This window comes from Pagrus pagrus, assembly GCF_965226575.1.
Source record: "Pagrus pagrus genome assembly, chromosome: 13".
Classification (NCBI taxonomy): domain Eukaryota; kingdom Metazoa; phylum Chordata; class Actinopteri; order Spariformes; family Sparidae; genus Pagrus; species Pagrus pagrus.
Window position 1 is genome coordinate 4,994,067 of NC_140197.1, and position 22,031 is coordinate 5,016,097.

General features: G+C 40.4%; 1 protein-coding gene across 2 annotated transcripts in view; it reads right to left on the reverse strand.

Annotated features, from left to right (window-relative positions):
- rab11fip4a (RAB11 family interacting protein 4 (class II) a) overlaps positions 1-22,031 on the reverse strand; it is a 34,012-nt gene that overhangs the window by 7,147 nt on the left and 4,834 nt on the right. The window contains exons 2-10 of one of the 2 annotated variants that reach the window (XM_084372005.1): positions 12,299-12,386; positions 11,425-11,513; positions 7,035-7,198; positions 6,670-6,831; positions 4,155-4,289; positions 3,447-3,482; positions 3,085-3,193; positions 908-1,011; positions 315-455 (exon numbers count right to left, since the gene is read on the reverse strand). In XM_084372005.1, coding sequence (XP_084228131.1) covers positions 315-455; positions 908-1,011; positions 3,085-3,193; positions 3,447-3,482; positions 4,155-4,289; positions 6,670-6,831; positions 7,035-7,198; positions 11,425-11,513; positions 12,299-12,386 — 1,028 coding nt within the window. Of the gene's footprint in view, positions 1-314; positions 456-907; positions 1,012-3,084; positions 3,194-3,446; positions 3,483-4,154; positions 4,290-6,669; positions 6,832-7,034; positions 7,199-9,273; positions 9,496-11,424; positions 11,514-12,298; positions 12,387-22,031 lie in introns of those variants that run through there. The other variant, XM_084372006.1, reaches the window with a different exon arrangement.

A 22,031-nucleotide genomic window follows, 5' to 3' on the forward strand; every position in this document is an offset into this window, starting at 1 on the left:
ATTCTGCCTGTTGTTATGGCTTCTTCATCATGTTTCACAGAGGACGTCAGTTGAGTAGGCGGTCCTTCAGTGTGGTCTAGGACACGTGTGTTCACACTGCTAATACAATGTGGTCACATTGAACATGCAGCTCTGAATGTGGTCTCTGTGATTGGATCTCAAATGTGTCCTCAATGCCTCTCAGGGCCATTCACACCTGCTGTGCACTCAGGACGGATGGTTATAACAGGTCTGAACAGAGTCCTGGAGCCAGAACCAAAGCCAGCAACAGAATCTTTCAGGGTTTCACTTCATAGTGTTTTGTTATTGTTTACCTATTACAGAGCAGGTCTATCTCGAGGTTTCTTTCCCTCTCCATCTTGCTGTAAGCCTCCCGGTGCCTCTTCGTCTCCTCCTCCAGACTCTGGTCTGCCCTCGCCTCTGCATCCTTCACCTGCTCCTCCAACTCATGCACCCTGGGATGCAGGCAAAGAAAGTAACATTACATGCACTGAAATCATGCAATATTTAACATAGTGGCAACAAACCTAACGTCAGATTGAGACCTACAGAGCAAACCATTAGATCTTATAAGAATACTACAAAAATAGAGATACATAACTATCATATGAGGAACACAATTTCACAGCAGATTAAATGATCTGAAAGTTTAAGGTGAAATCACAGATGAAACACTATTGTGATAGATTCACATACAGGTATGCATACTTTATGCTGATGTGAAAAAGGATTTTAATTAAGATAAATTCAAATACAGGCATAATGTGCTATTCAGACATTTCTCACATGAAATGTAAAAAAACAGAATATCAAGTGTTATATTTGGAAGACTAAATATGAGTGATTTTTGGTCAACATAAACAAATTAATGACTCAATTTTCAGATTCAGCATGTGTGTTTTCCTACCTGTGTACAAGTTGTGTGTTCTCCTGTTTGAGTTTGGACTTGAGGTCACCGTTGGCTAGACTGTCGCTTTCTAACTCTGTCACCTTCTTCTCCAGGTAACTGACCTGGGGGACACAACCCGGCTTTTAGCTCATCCTACCACAAATGTATACTTTGTATCAGAGATTGGCAATGTTCTTCCTTACAGTAAATCATAGAGCTGCAACTCAATGTACACTTGAACTGCCTTAAACATGACAGGTGGTGTGCAGCATGTCAGCATTTCCCCTCAAAGGCTGAGGAGACAAGGTCACTAGTTTTTGTCAGTCTCTGCAGAGTCAGATTAAAACAAACAGGCAACACAACACACACCCTATAAGACTTTTATGTCACTTATTTAAAGTGGCAATAGAAACCTTCTTGCTTTAATGTATGAAGTAAATACTGATGTCACAGTGTCATGGCAGTAGAAATGTCACACATTACAGGTTGATAAATATAGATCTTTTGTTTGTGCGATATCTTATATCAGCGGTAATCATACAACAGAAAAACAACATATATGTCATTATTTTAACGGGCTGACAAATCCATACTACTGGTTTAACCATTTCTGCACAAGTTCCATTTCACCCAGTTCATTTTATGTCATTATTTTATTTTCCATTTAATTTATTTTATATTGTTGTATTTAATTTTTTACATTTAATTTAAGGGGCGGCTGTAGCTCAGGGGGCGGCTGTAGCTCAGTGGGTAGAGCAGGTGACCAGCCACCAGAAGGTTGCTGGTTCGAACCCCAGCTCCCCTGGGCGGAACTGAGCTACATGCCGAAGCATCCTTGAGCAAGATGCTGAACCCCTAAAACTGCTCCTGATGCGCAGTTGGCACCTTGCAAGGCAGCCTCTGCCATCAGAGGGCCCTGGATGAACTGGCGTCTCATCCAGGGGTGTACCCTGGCCTTCGCCCTGTGAGAGCTGGATTTGGCCCCAGTAGCCCCGCAACCCCCCAAAAGGGGGGATGAAAGCGGCAACACCCCGCGACCCCAATAGGGCCATCGCGGAAAGAAAATGAGATGAGATGAGGGAGACATCATTTTATCACATTAAAAAAGTGACACGGGAGGACAGCTGAGAAGATTGTACTCAGCCACGGGTCCCACCAATCAGCGTAACTGACAAATTATTATTTCCTAACTGTCTGTTCAGTGGTTTTAGGGTGTTAATGGGTAAACGTTGTGTTTTTCTCATGGTTGCAAAATCAAACAGTCTGTCTTCTTGAGCAGTATGAGTGCGCCCTCTGCTGTTTAAACAGAACAATAGAATGACATGAGATAGTAAAATGCATTTATACTGATTTCTTTTGTTAGATCCATGAGCTTTACGAGCACAATAACCACGTGACAGGTTAGCAGATACTGTCAGAGTCCCACAATGGTATTGTGACAGCTTTTTATCGCGGTATTGCAAAAGTTGGTATATCCCTTACATCCCTACAACCGTGTTTATTCTGCCTTAGCACAGATCACGGTATCATGGTCAAATTGGGATTCTTACGGTTGTTTTTTGTTTTGGACAGTAGCCATGTTGCCAACGCTGTCTTTGCAACAGCAGCGCCAACAGTAAAACCACAGGGGGATGATTGAAAAGGTGTCTATTTCTGCTTTAATGTATGTGTATAAAGTCCTTGGTTGCTACAATAATTGACCTGGAAAAACATTAGGTTTTACTTGTTTTCTTTTTTGTAGCTAAAACATTTTTAAGATTAATAAAAACAGTCAAGGAGCACAGAAGCGTGCATTCATGGTCACACTCCTTGTTCAAACGGACACCTCCAGCAGGATACTACTCAACCATGTTAAAAAACACCATTAAGCTAAGAATCCAGCAACATAACACTGACTTCCGTTTACTCCAATGGTACATGGTTACATACTGTAACTGAAAATGAACCCTGTGATGGAATCAAGTCAGTACTGACCTGCAGGATTATTGAGTCCATGTATCAAAGGAACTCAAGCCTTACTGGAAACCAAAGAGGCGTCCTACCCACTGCTACCATTGTTATCTACTGGGCAGGTGAACCCAATAAAGTTGGATTTAAAACAAACAGACCATAATAAATGGGCAAATAATTTCAACTGACTTTTATCTAAAATGTAAAATAACGGCCTGTATTTTTGTGTGAGTGTGTGTTCGTACTTTCTCTGTGATGTCGAGGTCGCAGGAGTCGATGCTGTCTGTGAACAGATCCTCTGTGCTGCTGCCCTGACTGGAGCCAAACACACTGTGGTTGGCCTGGAACAGCTGACTGCAGGGCAAAGAGCACAGATTAGAAACCAGCAGCACGGACATTATTACCAATTCTAAACCATGATGATCATATTCAGAGTGAGCCAGCTTTTAAACCTGCCCTTTCATTAAAGGACTGTATTTATCACCCTGCTGAAAGCTGAACCCATCAGTTTGATCTGTTACAAGTGATTGTCTGGCTCCCCTCTTTCTATGCAAATGCAGACTCATTTCATTTAAAGGGTCATTAGTAGGAAGGTCAGGTCACTCACCGTCCAAATGCAGTGCTGGAAATCTTTCTATTGGGGCTGAAACAAGAGAGAAACTCTGAGTCACACACTCACACTCAGTAACAGTAACACAGCTTCTCATTCTGTTTTTAAAAAGACAACTACTGTTCCTACTACATACTTGCTACTACAACAACTATGCTGTTATTGCCACTGCTAGTACACTGTTATCTGGTCACAACCTAAGCATCAAAGATTGAATCAGAAGAAAAATAAATATTAATAACAATAAACATATCGAATCAAAGTTGAACTGTTTGGCTCTGATCCTATTACGTATAGCATGAGCACTCACTGATTTTCTCTCAAACTGTCTTCTTTGTTGCTGCATTACATTGCATCTCACACACAGAGACACAAAAAACTTGCAACCTACCACCCCAACACATTGGGATACAGTTGCTATAGCAACAACTCAGGCTCACCCTTTGATGTGGGTGCAGCGTCTGGTGCCAAGAATGAATAAGTGGGTGGGGTTTGGGTAGAAGGCTTATGTGTATCAGACGACTGTTATATGGGGGTGATGCTGAGGCAGCAGATTAAATCACTCTGTCTTCTCTACGCTGTACTAGTCTGTCTACTACCCAAAAATGTTTGTTCCCACTCAGCCTTTATTTGTGTGTGTGTGTGTGTGTGTGTGTGTGTGTGTGTGTGTGTGTGTGTGTGTGTGTGTGCGTGTGCGTGTTATACCTGTTGGCCTTGAGGTTTCGAAGCCGAGCCTCCAGGTCATTGAGTAGATTCACTTTCTTGCAGCACTGAGAACAGTAAATGTCTAGCAGCTCACTGTTATACAGCTGCCGCATCTTCTGAGGAGTCTGTCCAGCACTGCAATTACAAAACATTAATCAATGTACAGTATACAACTGAAATAGACATGTTAAAAATATTAAAAGATGGCAGTACCATAGATATTAAATAATTTTTTTTTTGGACAATGTCACAGCATGACAGGTGCTGTGCAGATTTAGGACGATTTTTTCATTCTTTTCTTTCTAATTGTTTGAGCAAATGACAACACACTACAAAAAACTTGCACTGCGGTTCATTTTGCCATACTTTGAACATATCCCAGTGGCTGTGACACAATTCAACAGGGGAATTCTTTGGCCATTTTCACAGCAGACATTTTTTAATTTGCATGAAAACAGGTGGATGGAGACACACCTAATGAGGTCTCCATAAGAATCTAAAAAGTAATTGTTGCTGCTGATCCATTCTGCTCAGGCCTGACTCATTTCAGCCTACTGTGACTTATCATAGTAGAGCCAACATGAGTAATAACACCAGGACCCTAGAAATGAATTCAGCCATCATTCATTTTATTATTTACACCAGCACTACCCCTTTTCCACTGGTCAAAAATCTCACTTAAACCCACTGAGATCGGGATTTCGTGTGCAATGGGAATGTGTAAACTCAGTATTTACACCCCAATTGACTCTGCAGTAGACACAGGTTTTTATCACCTCGGCTTGGCTTTAATCTAAACGTAAGACCTGGGTGAGCTGTTCAGTGTTTTGAAGCCAAAAAAGGTTGACTTCCCGGCTATGAAAATACCTGGATGGCCGACTGAGCCAGCTACCTTCCATTTTAGTGCCCTAACCTAAATGAGGATAAAATAATTTAATCACGCGGCTCTTCTAGACTTTCCAAATGTTATTGAACCGAATGGCTCAAATTATAATTTGCGGGGGTTGTGACGCTCAAAAGAATTTATCCACCGTTTTACAGATGCTTGGGTCTGTTGTTGTTTTCTCTTCTGTTACAACTGTTTCAGGCGCATTCGTGACGTGAAACGTGACATCAGTGACGTACAACGTAACGCTTCAGATAAAAATCACAGAGGGGCTGCCTTGAAGTTGGAAATGGGGTCAATAGGCGATTTTTAGTGGGTGTACCCGCGTTTAAAAAACGTGTGGACTAGTTAATTTTGGTGGAAAAGTGATATACTTACCTACTGTCACATGTCAGATAGTTTTCCATGAAAAAGGTCTTAAATATGCTGCATCTTCCTGCTCTTTGGAGTTTTAACTCCCAAAGAACACAAGTATGAACTTGATTGACCCTTTGGTGTCTTTGTATAATAATAACTTCCCTAAGTTTGTGTTTAGTTTTGCTGCTGTGAGCAGATCTTCCATTCCCTTTGAGTACTGCACCTTGGGACAATAGCATTACTAAATACCAAACTCAAAACTCAAGCAATATACAGGCTGTGTCCCAATTCAGGGGCTGCATCCTTCGAAGGATGCATTTGAAGGCCAATTACGTCACAACGCCGCGCCAAGGCTGTCCCAATTTGAAGGCTCCTCCAAATGCACCCCACAAATGCAGCCTTCTTTTCCCTCTTTTTGGAGGACGCACCACTATTATACTTTGCGGCCATTCATATCCCAGGATCCTTTGTGCGCCCGAAAAAGAAAGAAAGAAAGAAAAAAAATTGCGACATCAAGTGTTGCAGATCGTCGACTTTCGCGGGCCTGGGCAGCAGAAATCGTGATGTAAGGGTAAGGGGCGGGAACATCTTGTGACGCAACCAGGAAATGCTCCAAAGGCTAGACCGTCCCATTTAACAACGGTTGACGCGGCCTTCGAAGGATGCAGCCCCTGAATTGGGACACAGCCTCAGTATCCACCTGACTCCTATCTCCCACGATACCTTGCACAAAATAAGGATGCTTCTCACTGTCACTTGAACCGGAACTGGCATTTTCAATGGCAAAAGGATGATAATCCCATTTCTTAGAGCAGTTGGCACAGATTCATGAAGATCTAGGCTCACAACTTTATTGAGTGAATACTAGTAACACTATTGTAATTGCTTGGCCCACTTAGCTAATGCTTCTAAAGTCTTGCAAGTGTCATAGGTGTGTCAGTTATTATGATACCTTGTTACTTCTGTTAGTTCCACCAAGTACCCAACGTATCACCCATAATCGTTTCCCCAGTAACCTCTCTGGTTACCTACAGTACCCAGGATACTTGTGGACACTGTCATGACTTTTTTGAGAATGATTAAATTTTTATGAATTTTCTAGTCTCAAAATACTACATACTTAAACTTGCTTATAATTAGAAAGTAGTATGTAACAGGGATACATCACTTTCCTTCTACGACAAGTCAAAATGTCTGCCAAGAAAAAGACAAAAAGTGATACTTCTTGAAAATATGAGATTCAGGGCATGAGCTTCTAGCTGGAGCACAAACCTGGAGGGAAGGGAGGATCCCAAGTCTGAGAAGCCATTTGTTCTGGTGTCCTCTTCAGGACAAGGACTGCTGGGAGTAAAATCCACATCCTCCCCCTCACCGTAGTCCTCAAACTGCTCTTCACCAGAGATGACAGACGCAGCCGCGGAGCCAATCAGGCGGCTAGGGTTGGAAAGCAGGAAGGGCAGAAAGGGTGGTTAAGAACAAACCTGATTTCTTCAATAATCAGATAAAATACCACACTCGAATCAGAACATCTTTCATTTTCATTTTCAACAAGTGATACAGATATAAACACCATATAGCTCCTCCTGACACTCACAGAGACATAATAAAGGACATCCTCAGATATTGTTGAGACTCACCCATCATGTTGTGTTGGGTCCAAAGAGTCGGAGCTGTTGCCATTTTCAGTGCTGCTGTCCATGTCACATTCCCCGTCAGCACCACAACCCTCACCATACACACTGCATTCTGGGTAGGACCGTGTACACATGATAATGGGAGGGCCCAGTTTGGCCTCACCGTTCTACATACAAAAAACAAAATAAACATTAATTGGACCACTAATTGCAAAACTAACGTTAGCTACTGTTGCTTTCTGTTAGCGGAGCAGAGAGAAGCTCTGAGATGAGGCACTCGAAAACGTGCATAAAGTCACATCCTTTTGACTGTTGTGGGAATCTGACCTGATTCCTTTACAAAGAAATCCACAGTCCAGCAGCATTAAACTACTTCAACACATCATCCACAGACTTGTATAGGTAACAGAGAGGACAGGGAAGGTCTCACTTTTCATATTACAATCCGCTCGAATACAGCCAATAAAAAGTTATAAATGCATGTAAACTCGTACTGGTTACCTTGAAACTTGCAGGGACAGAGCAGCTTTTTTCCGCAGGCTGTGACACTCTTAAACTCATCCTCAACACTCCACCATAATTTTCATATTTCTTGTGGAGAATAAAGGGACAACTAACACTCTGTCGTAAAATTGTAGACTGACAGTACACGTCTAGCATTTGACCTGGAGATGGTCTCCTGGGTTGGTTTATCAGAAACGGAGTGGGATGTAGCATGCCCCAGATCTGTGTGTTATTAATTATGCACTTGTCTGTCTGGCTCCACCCAGCTGAGGTGTCTCACACACATGAACACATATACACATCTTCATCTGCAATGACGGAAACAGATTATGTCCTCTCGTTTGTACTTATTAGTTCTTGTTGTTTTACATTTTTTTTTTTGTAAATGGGTGCACACACATATATCCACACATTCCAGCAGACATGGTATAGTCTCTTAGGGACCTCTGTGTAGCTTTCATTCATCAATTATACACATGTTTTTGTCTGTGGTGAAGAGGAAATTTTGATTTGAGGATTTTTAAAGTAAGCTGAGAGTAGGGCTGCACGATATGAGTAAAAAAAAAATCATAGTGCTATTAATTTGGCAGATCAGGAATGATCATTCTTGAATCAAAATTTTCATTTTTAATGCTCTTTTTACATAGAGTGGATATATATCAAAAGATTGCAGCTTCTGTGATTTGAATATCGCACCTGTCCATATTGGGATTCTGGTCACAATATTTTAAGATTTAGATGAACTGCACTGCCCTCTTTGAGAATAAGTTCTTTCAGGGGTGTTTTCTCTAATGCTGACTGTACAATGAAACAAAACTGATGCAAGTGAAGTTGATGGCACTGAACACTACCCTAAGAGCTTCAAAATTAAGTTAAGTAAAGAATCATAGTCCTTTACTTAATAGTTCAATGAATTGTAGGGTTTGGTGTTCACTCCCCATTTACAATTCAATATATTTGAAACTCAATCATGTGCTGCTTAGTGACATTTGTGTTTTTTGTGCCAACTTCTTCCATGATGTATATGCAGTTTTAAGGCTTGCATTACACTTATGAGTTGTGAGTAACGCCCTTTAGCAAAGTCTGTGTTCATTTTAAAGGGGGCGTAGGTAGAGTCAGAGCTGCTAACTAAAAATGCCAAAGGTTTCAAACAAATAATAAGTCATTCTGATGATATGTCTGATAAGTCATAAAACTAAAACTATTTTTTATGGCTGAGTACTGAGGATGAATTGAGGGCTCTCACAGCCTGAGGAAAGGCGATGCTCTCTAGTCTAGTTGTACAGTATGGCAATAAAATGTCATCTTTTGTACAAAGGGCTGCCAGAGACAACAACAAATTTCAGTTTTAATTCTCTCCACCAAAAGCCCCCTTTTTTTATTCAGCAGATTCACTCAAAACACCTGTGTGAATTCACAAAGCCCAGCACCCAACTGCACGTGCCACTGAGAAAGATAAAGGTGGAAGCTGTCCTGCTCCAACAGGTGCAACATTGCTTACAGCAGATTGAGGAAGATGTCAATCAAGCTCAGCCTGTGCACACACAGAAACTCCTGAGAATAGGTCTAATTAGCCAGACTAGGTGAAAACACCTGTGTGGGTGGACCATGAGTGAACAGGAGCTTTAGCAGTTTAATCTTCAAAATACTGCTTTTTACTGCCAAGACTCTATCACTCTAAAACCATGAACCAACACACATACATGCACACCCGCACGCACATACACACACACCTTACCAATCAAGTGCGCATGCCACGTGTCTCCTCTCCAGTCCCAAGCCACCAGTCACAGCATTGTGTGAGTGTGTGAGTTTCATCCAAAAAAACATATGGTATCCTTTATGGCAGAGGTAGGACCTAAATCCACTGTATTCCTGAAGCTTAAAGGCTCAGTGTATTGGAAGCTTGAACATCAGCATCTCTCACACACATGTATCACTGCAGCTCAGTCATTCATTTGAAAACACACTGATGCTTTAGCCGAAACAAAGCCACACCTCCATCTCTCTCTCTCTCTGTCTCTCTCTCGCTCATCCGGTCTCTCGCTCTCTCTCTTCTCGTTGCTAAGCAACTGTTCAGCTGGGCTGATCTCTAGCAGACATAAGCAGTCATGCACTGGAACATAGTCATTTATGATATATTGCATTATCATAGAAAAGAGTCACATAGATATAATGTTAGGGATGACAAAAAATAAATAAATACTGAAGTAAAGACAAAAATTGAAATAAGCAAAAATAGCGGTATGTCAAGCTTTTGACAGATGAGTTTTTAATTTCTGTCTCTCTAAACCTAAGCTCCTCCAGGGAAAACAAATTATGAAGAATAAGGTATGATACAAAATAGAAATACTCATGGTGTTTCCAAATTCTAGCTCTCTTCTGGGGAGAAGGACGTCTGGAATACCTTGCTTAGCTTGCTTTCACCGCAACCCGCTCTCGTAAAAGCACAATATGTCCGCATTAAAATACCTACAAACGACTAAACTGTTGTTACATAATCTGTTGAGTTGTGTTTGTACATCATCCCATTGTTTCCAATAATGGTCAAACCAGAGAAATCTATAATTTTTTCAAATGTGTTTCATTCATTGTTTCATCCCTCAAGTCCGGAGCCCCCTGCTGTTCACTCTGATGACTCACGACTGCGTCCCAAGGGCTACCACCAATCACACTGTAGAAAGTTTGCGGACGACACAACAGTGGTGGGCCTCATTAGGGATGACCACGACCTGGCTTACAGGGAGGAGGTGGAGCAGCTGGTGGGCTGGTGTAGAAAATACAACTTGATCCTGAACGTGGACAAAACCAAAGAGATCATTGTCGACTTCAGGAAGAAGCAGCCCAGCCACGCTCCACTTCTCATCAACAACACGGCTGTGGAGGTGGTCAGCAGCACCAAGTTCCTGGGGGTGCACATCACAGACAACCTCACCTGGTCTGTGAACACTGCGGCACTGGTCAAGAAGGCACAGCAGCGTCTGCACTTCCTGCAAAGGATGAGGAGAGCCCTCCTGCCCCCGCCCATCCTCACTTTATTCTACAGGAGCACCATAGAGAGCATCCTGACCAGCTGCAACTCCATGTGGTGTGGAAGCCGCAAAGCCTCTGACTGGAAGAATATGAGGAGTGGTGAGGACTCCCCTCCATTCAGGACATTGCTCCCAAGTGCTGCATGTCCAGAGCTGGGAATATTATCAGAGACTCCTCCCACCCTCACCATGGACTGTTTTCGGTGCAGGACCACAAGGCTCTATAACAGCTTTTTCCCCCATGTCATCAGACTGCTGAACTCTAAGTGACAATTGTCGTCTATTCTTAACTCAACTATGTCACTATCAATAATTTGCACTTTTTAGTATGTTTCTGTTTTTGATATTTATTTTCTTATTTTGGTATTTTTTGATATACTTTCATTTTAATTCTATGCTGAGCCTCTGAAACGAAATTTCGTTCTGTGTTCATTTGTTGCTCACAGAATGACAATAAAATCTGTCTAAGTCCAAGTCATTTGATGCCTGTCGATGGCATCAAATCCCTTTATCCCCTCTAGTTGCTGCAACTTCTGGGCATCGGGGGTTACACCAGATGATATGTCAGAGAGTGAGGAAGTCTGCAACCTAGCTAGCTAACCACTGTACTTTGTATTGCTTTGTATCCTGGAGCACAATTATTTGTTGTTGTTTGCTGCACGTTCTGTACAATAGACAATTCCCATGATCCCACACTAGTTCACAAAGTCATCAAACTCTGTCTTTTGTTATTGTTTTAACTGTTAACCCACAGTGGCAGAAATTCTAATTATATATGGATGGACATTATGACTTACCCTTGAAGTCAAACTTAACCTTTATTTGTATGTTAAATATGGAGTGAATATAGATTGTACCTGATATATGTAACCATTGTCAGTGACAGACGGATGGTTGGAGGTTACACTGCGAGGACCCACAGGCATCTTCAGTATCTCCTCACAGCCTAGCAAGAGGAGGGCAGGAAGGAAGGAAAAAGGAAGAAAAGAAAGACAGAAGGTTGTAGTGTTTCAAGGTGAGATGAGATTATCCTCAGTCTGAGGAATAGTTTGACATTTTGGGGCAAAACACTAATTAACTTTTTTGCCAAGAGTTATGCTACACTCGAAAGAAAACGACCCCAGGAAAAGTGCAATGGAACGGTCATCCAAGTCGGATTTCCAAGTCAGAAACTCGGCAGACATCACAGCAGTATGGCTGTGCACATAGTGAAAAATTATTTTTAACCACTTCATCACTCCTTACTTCATATAGTGTCTGTTCTCAATAGAAGTCTTTGACAGTATGTGTTAGGCGTGACTCCTCCTGTCTTTTTTAAAGTGCCATCAACTATTAAATCAGCTGCTGTAGTTACTGTGAAGTTTGCAAACTTCATCCATGTTTTCCCGAGCAGATGCAGTGGGATGCTTATAGATTAGAAGTCGGGAATACCGACCCAGAAATACCAATTTCGGACTTGCAATGGAATGCAGCATTAAATGAGAAGACTGACACCACTCTCATATGATGCAATAGCCAGCAACCAGTTAGCTTAGTTTAGCATAAAGACTGGATATGGGGGGGAGACTGCTGGCTTGGCTCTGTCCAAAGGTAACAAGATTCAGCTACAGCACCTCTAAAGCTCACTACACATTGTATTTAGGGAGAGAAAGGGCACGATGAAATGCAGTATTCAGCTAATTATCTGCTAAACCTCTATGTGTACATCTACATATACCACACATTTCCTACCTTTGATGGCGAATACTCCATGACAAAAGTCTTTGAAGTTGATCTTCCCATGAGCCTTAGGATCCAGGTATCTGGTCAACTTCTTCACCTGTGGGAGACAGAAGTTCAAGTTACATATTACCAGTTTTCCTCAGAGATCTTTACAATATGGACACAGTATGGCTCCCTCTATCTCAAGACCCTCAACTGAAAAACCAAACTAGTTGAGCACGGGCATGAAGTATTGGTTCACCCGTCTGAGTACAGCACTGCTGTATATTAAATAGGCCCATCATTCTAAAATGAGTTGGGACAAACATGAGTGATGTGGCTGTGTGGACTACAATGTTAGCTGAATGATTTAATGTGATGAGAGAAGATGATGAGTACAGAGAGGCATAAAACCAAACAGCACCAACAGACGAAGGTAGGGTTGGAATGGCATGAGATTTTCAAAGTACGATTACTGTCTCAGAAATTATCATGGTTTCACGGTATTACACAATTCTTTTAAGTATTATCATCAATACAATGACCCTTAACACAATGACAACAGAAGGGTTTCTTAGTTGAACAAGCACTTTATTATTATTTCATAAAATATTATGCCCTGACTGATGACACTTGATTTAAACCTGAAATATTTATTTAACACTAGCTCAGTAGAATTCAATATTGTATATAAGCAAATGCACACGATAATGTATGATAATTATCAACATTCATCAAACAGTATACCTTGAGAACGGTATATCTTTGCAACCCTAGATGGAGGTAAAGATAATAAGAAGCAAGAAACAAGTGAATCATAAGGTCAGTCACTGGGTTTGACATGCACACTAATAATTTGAATACTCTGAGTAGCAAAAGTGAATACTGGTTTAAGTGTTAAAATGACTAAACTGCACACAATTGCTGGAGTACTTTATACTAGTTGTTAAATGGGTACTGCAGCAATTTTGTGTATCAACATCATGTAGCTCATCATAGTTCAATAAGAAAAAAACCTTCAAACCTCAGTAAACATCTACTAAATTTGGTAACGAACTTAAATCTGTACTGTAGGAGAACAAGCTGTATACACACCATTGTCTTTATGAGGTCAGATACAGTAACCTACAACATACCACATAGAGCTAACATGATCTGTAAAGTCAGGTGATAATTCTCTGTAGGTTTGTAACCACAAGCAACATCTTTTATCACATATAATCATTTGTACCACTGTCCATGTAAAAATATAGATTATAGCAGTTTAACTCCATTTACTATTGATGAGTTTGCTCAGTTGTTGAACTACTTCTTACAAGGAAGACATGCAGCAATTAACCGATTTCACTATTAACTGCGGTTCAAAATGTCTTGTGTGTAAGCTTGTGCAACAGCTAAAAATGCAAAGCAGCAACGAGTTCAGGTAAGCAAAATAATCCATGCTACCACCAGATCCCAGCATTAGTGTTTGAGGAGGGCTACTTGGCCGATGGACCCAACACTGAAGCTTTGGTTCTGCCAAAAAAAAAGCCTTAAGTTGTCAGTATGGGACCATTTTGAAAACACAAAGAACAACCGGGGTGTTGCTCAAGAAGACGAATATCCAAACTTGCCAAAGAAATGTTGATGCTGATGGTCCAACACCCTCAAATTAACGGCAACAACTTCAAGACAACCATCCAGCTACACATGCTCAAGTTGAGGTAATACACCAACTAGGGATGTCCTGATCAGGTTTTTTTTACCCCGATCCCGATCCGAGTCATTTAATATTTAGTATCTGCCGATACCAAGTCCCGATCAGATACTTAGCCCTAACTAATATTTTCCTAGATAATACAGCTGCATTAAGAAAAAATCACATGCATCCAAGCTGTTCTTAATAGCTTTTTTTATTTTGTTGAAACAAAGTAAATACCTTCATATGGCTCTTTCTTATTATTGCAACATTGGTTTTCATTAGTTGTTTTTTTTCACAAAAACACCAAGTAAACAAAGTCAGTAACTAAACCCTGATCCTCTACCACGGAGATGGGCTGGTTATCCAGAGCGATGAATTCAATGACCTTCTCTGTAATATTTGTGGCCATGTCGCTGACTCGAGGATATTTCTCTTTCCTTTTGAAAGTATCCACGAGTGTTTGTTGCTTCGGTGCCTTTGCCTGTATTGCTTGAGTGAACTCATGTTTTTGTTTATGTGCCGTATCAAATTTGTAGTATTAAATGCAGCTCTTTTGTTACCAGCTCGCGAAACGGTCGTATTGCAGATGTTACGTGTCGCTGTTGGACTGCTTTCGCTTTCGCTTTCTAATTTGAAATATTTACACACTGCAGACATTTTATCCACAGGTTCTCCAGACTAACGTTACGCGCGCGTCTGCATTCTGTCACACATTGTGCTCCGTTGACGACAGCTGATGTAAAAATAATCGGGCTTGGTACCACATTCAAAATTGCTGATCCCGATCAGTGAAAAAATGCCCATATCGGCCCTGATCCCGATCCCGTGATCGGGATCGGGATCGGGACATCCCTAACACCGACGTCAAAATCTTTAGTGGCAGGCTTCCTAATGTATCTCAGAGTGGTAGGGAATTAATCACAATACAGTCAAGAAAGTAGCAAGAGTTGGGCTTTCAGTGTAATTTACAGTATGCCAGTGGAAAAAAAAACAGGAAAACGAGCTTTGCACCATTTATAAATTAACACTCACCAAAATAGCATGTAATCCACTCAAGCTGCTGAGCGATTATTTCAATTTATTTATTTCATTTTCACTAGAACTGCACTTTGACTTGACTTATTGTTTATTTCTCTTGATTATTTTGTACCATATTCTTTGGTTACTGTATTAATGCAGTTTCGAAAGACAGCAACTGTTAAATAAGAACCAACAAAAAATGTGGAAACACATGCAGTAAAAACCTCTTTACACATCCAAAGTGAAATAAATGAATGCATTGTAATTGTGAAACAGATAAAAAAGGATTTTTCCTCAGTGTTAGGGTTTTGAGTTAGTTATTTCCTGTTTTATGTTGAAGGATCCTTCTCATGTGACATGTTTTAAACTTCATGTCGTTTCTTCACCTGTGTTTCATTCTATTAACTAGCACCAGTGTATTTAACTTGGTGTTTATCCTCAGTCCTTGTTGGTTCGTCTGCGTTTTCACATCTGTTCTACAACCCAAGTGTTTTGTGCCTCGTTTCTTACCTGCATTTGCTGCCTGTGTTCTTTGCATCATCCTGATTTGTACATTTTTGTTTGTTGAGTTTTTGCTCTGGTTGTTGCCTGCCTTTGTATGTGTGCATCAATTGTTTTTTTCAACCTGCCCGCTGTGCTGTCTTGCGTTTGGGTCCTGCGTAACTGTGACCCTCAGACTTTTACTGTTCCGTCAAAATCTAGAATTGTTGCATCACAAGGTCAAGAATGAACTTTCATGCTATATATAGTCTTATGCCCAATGCCCTTTTCAGTTCTTATAAAGGACTGCAGTCTACTGCTACATGTAAAATGAAGATTCCCAGCACAATGTCTCATTTTTGTAGTTAACTGAATGGGTTTCTTGGGTTTCTTGTGACATTAACTCACTAATCTGTTGGTATAAATGCACAGTCAGGTATTTTGTTTGAGCACTTAACATTCAGTGGTGTCATAAAATAAGATGTCATCAGTGCACTGAGCACTGTTGACAGTGCATTCAGCTTCGCCTCAAAGCAGCTAATTTCTGCCCCTTCATCATCTACTCCTCACACTCCGCTGATGAAACATTTCCTTTGGTTGAAATAACTCAACAGTCACACATGAGAAGACTATGGCTCCGACCCTGACACTAGTACTGAGAGCAGGTGTTGTGAACACAGTATTTGATGTTGGATCAGCTTTGATGAGTCTGGATAAATACAACAAAATGACCTATTAGAGCCGAGTATACTCTGTGAAACTACGCCAGCATCTGCAGAGCCACATGCTGACTGATAAATGTTATCTCTCACACACACACACACATACACACACACACAGTCTCACATCCCAGAGCTCAGTGTCACATAAATCACACAAGCTTAAATGCAAATGTCAACATGCTGTGCCTAGACCTAATACCACTCTGTGTCATCAATTTAACATCAAACACCTACAATACAGACTTGTTAATGTCAGACAGGCAGAAACCAGTGTCAACTAATCTCTAATGAAAACATTATCTGAAGCTCTTACACAGAGGTCACAACTTGTTTTTTTATACGCTATTCTTGCAACAGAAAAAAATATTCTTTACATTTGAATTTAGATAAAACCAGATATTCTTTATATTACATTGAAGCCACTGTTCTACTACCATCTGTTTTAACTATTAAGAGATATTGCACAGTCGACATATAATCTAATGCATGTGCTAAAATAAGCAGCTTCAGGGCTGTTAAGTAATTCAGAATTTGTCAGAAACAGCGCTTCACAAAGGTTATAAAGTTTCTCCTAACTCCTCAACTCACAAAATTGAGTGATTTTATGAAGGAGTATGGGGACTTTCTCTCCCTCTTCATCTCCTTGCTGTTGTTGCTGTGGTTTATGTGGCTGCTTTGACCTATAATGTGTTGGTGTTCCAAGTTTGCCGTCTGCTGTAGTGCAAAACCTCTAAAATTGATGTAAATTTTTGTTAATAACGATTAGATACATGTCATCCTGGCCATTCAAATTACAGTTTTTTTCGATTGCTAAGACTCACTGATCGAAACTGAAGCGGCATTGTAGAAGCCATTTCAAACTTATTTGAAGAGTTTATATTTAAGTCAGCAAATTAAGGCTTTAGTTTAAATGTATTAATTTTAATACACGTAAGTGGTTTGTTTATGTTAATTTATTGATTAATCTATACCTGTCTGGAAGATATTTGATTGTAGGTGGAGTCTTACTTATTCAGGTCAGCCAGCACAGGTGTGTATGGCAGCCTTTTGCTTTTGTTCAGGATGAGACGAGCCGGACGCAAAATGTTTTTTGACCGTGAAATTTGGATCACGGGATACGTTTTCTTTTTGTGTTGATGTTTTTAAACCATGGAATCCTGCTAATAAATGGACATCAACTGCAGACCTGTGAGTAGTGGATTATTTTTGAAGGAAAGTGGACACGCGTCAGAACAAAGTCAGCTCGTACCATTCAGGTGGCTTTTAAAACAGAAAGGAGGAATCCGCCACTACAGGCATGTCCAAAACTCTTAACACAGTCTGCAAAACAGAAACGCATGTGGGCTAAACTGCGTCTCACTTTTCATTGCTTTCAGACGAAGTGCATTCAGTGACCACAGTCACCGAAATGGATGAAGTCTTTTCTCATTCACTAGTTCACACCTGCAAAACACTATGCTTTAACAGCACATTTTTCAAATGCTAACACACTTTGTTCAAAACAGTTAAAAACACACTCAAAACAGAATGATAGGGGAAAAACATGGGGAATTTCTGCTGCAGCCACATTGAAATCTATTGAAAATTATATCAAAATATTGACAATAAAAATAAATAAAACAAAGATGCAATTCCAAACAGCTGATGGTAGTTTTCAGCTGAAAACTGATTCAGGTGATCTGCGTTTGGCCTCATTAGAAAGCATATACAAAAGCAGTGGCTTCTGATTCTTTTTCCTGTGCAAGTATGGATCAAAGAGCAGCGGGTGAAGTTGGTAGAGAGAGAAGAGCAGCCAGGAGAGGAAGGAGTTTAGTTTTATCTCTTACTGTAATTTGTATTCTACCCCTGGAATTCTGAGAATCTGCATTATTCTGTTTACGTAATCTTTATTTTTTGTATGGTCCTGAAGTAGTTATGCAAAAGCACAAATGTTCTTGAATAAATCTCTGCATTCCTGATTCAGTGTTGGTGCAATATATTACAGCATATACAATAATTTAGAACCATTAAAGTGCAAAAGATCCTATATAAAATGCTGATTTACCAAAAATCATTCAAACTTGAAATATAAGATGTATTTGATGTAATGTTCTTTGTTGTTAGTATTTTGTCGTTCCATTTGTTAAGAGTGATTGTGTGTGTTTCCAAAGTGAGACAATGTGCTAGTGTTTTGTTGAATGAGCTTCTCTTGAGACAAGTATGAAGTGTTTTGTTGGTGAGACACACTTTTGGGCATGAGATTAACTGTTGAGCTGAGCTGCAAGATGGAAATGCAGACTGTGTTAAGAGTTTTGAACATGTCGCTTCAGTTTCGACCAATGCGTCTTAGCAATTGAAAAAAACTGTAATACAAAAAAACATTATTGTCACGCACCATTGACGTGACATGACGTCATTCTATAGGTCAACCCCTTAGAACCCCCAACTATGACTGACTTCCTGTGTCCCTGCACTTGGCAGGTTTGCTGCTGAGGACCCAAGGAAGTGCCGTGTCAAATTTGGTACAATTAATATGAGCACAACTTTGTTTGGTTTGGTCCTTTCAGGAAAACAAGACCCAAATGATGTTATAGAGCACAAAAAACAATTCCCCTGTAAGGATAGTGAACAGATACAGAAAAAACAAAAAGTATTTTGTATAGAATCCATTAAATGTTCTTTTATAAATAATGCATTTGCACTGTTATAATCCCTAGAGTGTTGGTTGTGCGTATGTGTAGTAAAGGAGCAGCAGTGTGGTTGAAACACAAGGAATAAAGACATTACTGAATGCAGTAATCTGACTCTCTTGCAGTGAACTGATGTTTCTGGATGTGTCACTGGAGAGCATGTTGTTTTCCAAATGAAACAAATGTAAATACGGCACCATCTCATAGGCTGTTTTTAGCTAGGCTGGTCATTTCATTACTTAAGAACCAACCAATCTGCACACAGACTCCTTGTGAAGCTCTCGTTGCCATGGTGACAAAGAACACAGAGCTGAGAGGAGCCGTGAGAAGGGAGGAGGAAGATGGAGTAGTGAGTCCTCTTAGTATGACTGAGTTATTTTTAGTGACGTGTTCAGGGTGCTCAGCCGCCATGACAGCTTAAAGGAAAATCTGCTCTCACTGTCATTTATCTGGGATACTTTAACCTGCCGCGTCTACTACTGACTCCCATCTCACCACTGTGTTTGATTCATTTCTCTTCCTTGCACATGTTTTACACTGCAGTCTCCAAATAACCTAATGTGCCCAAACAGCTATTCAAACGCAGGAAGAACAAGAGGTGAGGAACTGGCTGGTAGTCTTCTTGAATGTAAAGGGGGGAACCTATCCTTCACCTGGAACCTGTACTTTAAGCTAATGAACAAAAGTTATGCTACAACATACTAAATGTTATTGCTCATCACTTCCCATAACTACCAAATGTTTTAAAATTAATTTCCAGTTCTTCCAGACAGCCACTGCTTTTACTTACTATTTTTTTCAGCTGGGTAAAAGCTCAAAAACCTGCTTCGGATTAATATAGGTCAATTTAGATAGATTTATAAAATTTAGTGTGCTAATGCAGTTACAAACAGGTAAATATTTAAAGCTAGGGTGTGATAAAAAAAATTCGTATTGCAATTATTTTGACAGATATTGTCAACAGTCTTTTTTGCTGTGGGCTGTTCCTAACTGAGTGAAATGACCCAAAGTGGTTAGGATGCAGTCAAGGTAAGTCTGAATTCCCTAAATTTGAAGGAAAAGTGCTTCAATGCCTCCTTTCGCATCTCCTTTAGCGTAGAGAATGCTGGACCATCCTTTAACAAAGGAAAAGAGATTATTCTGTCCCAAAATTCTATGCAGCAGCAGCAACACTTATTAACAAAAACAAACGATCAACTTTGCACAATACACATCCAGCCTGTATCAGCCTGAACAACAGCCTGAAGAACAATCAAGTCACATTTCAAGGTTCTTAAATGTGTTCATCATACATACAGATGTTTATATAGTTTATAATACTGCAGCACAGTGAGGATACAGATGTTTCTATAGTTTATAATACTGCAGCACAGTGAGGATACAGATGTTAATATAGTTTATAATACTGCAGCACAGTGAGGATACAGATGTTTAATATAGTTTGTAATACTGCATCACAGTGAGGATACAGATGTTAATATAGTTTATAATACTGCAGCACAGTGAGGATACAGATGTTTAATATAGTTTGTAATACTGCAGCACAGTGAGGATACAGATGTTAATATAGTTTATAATACTGCAGCACAGTGAGGATACAGATGTTTAATATAGTTTATAATACTGCAGCACAGTGAGGATACAGATGTTTAATATAGTTTTTAATACTGCAGCGTGGTGAGGATACAGATGTGTAATATAGTTTATAATACTGCAGCGCAGTGAGGATACAGATGTTTAATGCGTATTAACACTATATCAGTCTGTCGTCACTGTGGACAGTCTGATGTATATTCATACAGTTCACTGAAAAAACACAAAATTGTAGTCTTACAGTCTTTATGACCAAAGTTTTTATATCACGTCGACATTCTATCTTATGCTCCTTCATCCATTCGTCCACATCCCTCTCTTTTTTTGCTACGATTCTGAACACTTTTTTAAATCAGTTGATGGTTTTCATAATGCCTTGTTTAAGGTGTTGCTGCAGCCCCTCAGTACCCTTAATGAAAAAGTATTTTTCACCTGGCTGTCATGTTCATATACCCTCAATGAAACAGCACAATAAGAACGTATGGGGCAAATAATCAAAGGTGCACTTCTTGTAGTTCATCTTCAGAATGTAGTTTCACAACAGCAGACCCACGTCAATAACATCCGGCATCACATTATTCAATTACTTAGTCTAGTGCAGTCGGATTCTCTGCACAGCAGTCCTTTTCCTAAATCCTTTTGCATTCTCCTTTCTTTGACCTCAGTCATGACGTGTTCCATCAGGGTTAAGAGAAGTAGTTAAGAAAGGACTTAGGAGGTGACTATTAAACCGCAGCCCTGGTACTGCTGGTGGTTCCTCAACCGGGGACTGGCAGAGCGTTTTCCATGGTGCTGAAGCTGAGGCTGCCATTGGCTGTCGCGGGTACATCAAATACAATATTTACATCTCTGGAGTTCCTTTGGAGCTAATCTGAGCCCTCAACATCCCACCTCACTGCACTCAACATGAACCATGAGCACATTTGACTTAGCGTACTTAGCGTTGAGAATCTAAAATGAGAGCATGCCCCAGCAGTGTCATGGCATTTGTACTGCTCGTGCTAAAGGTCACAAAATGGCACTTAGTCACAGGTGAGCATAGCAACTTGGAAATACAGCAAGGCTATTTAGATTGCAGCCACAACATGAGTACAGTCTCACGCTGCTGTGGAGCCTGGAGAACAGCACTTCCTCTGGACAGACACTTAAAATCCAAATCATCAGTGGTCCAGATTAATTAAAGGGCAACACAGGATGATGACCAAGATAGGAAATACGCAAAAAAAAAATGTATTCTGCTCCACAGAATGCTGTTTATTCTTTAGTGAAAAACTGAGCAGTCAGATAGGGAGATTTGATTTGATTCAGATGAACCAATCTGAGAGACGAAAATCCCACCAGGATTTCTCTCATCCTGTTTGTACTTTCAAACATCTGTTGTGTTTTACTGTTTTGTCGTGATCACTTTCATCTGTTTCAAGACTCATGTTTAGTCACGTAATAGAAAAACGGTCCTGTGGACAAGGAGGACAAGTCCCCGCTACGGTCACCCTCCAGGCCGAGAATTCATACATATTTTTCTTACTATTGTTGTCTCATCCTGGATCTGAGGAACAACTATCCTGGATCTCCATGAGCACTGTCTCTCTGAACTGGAT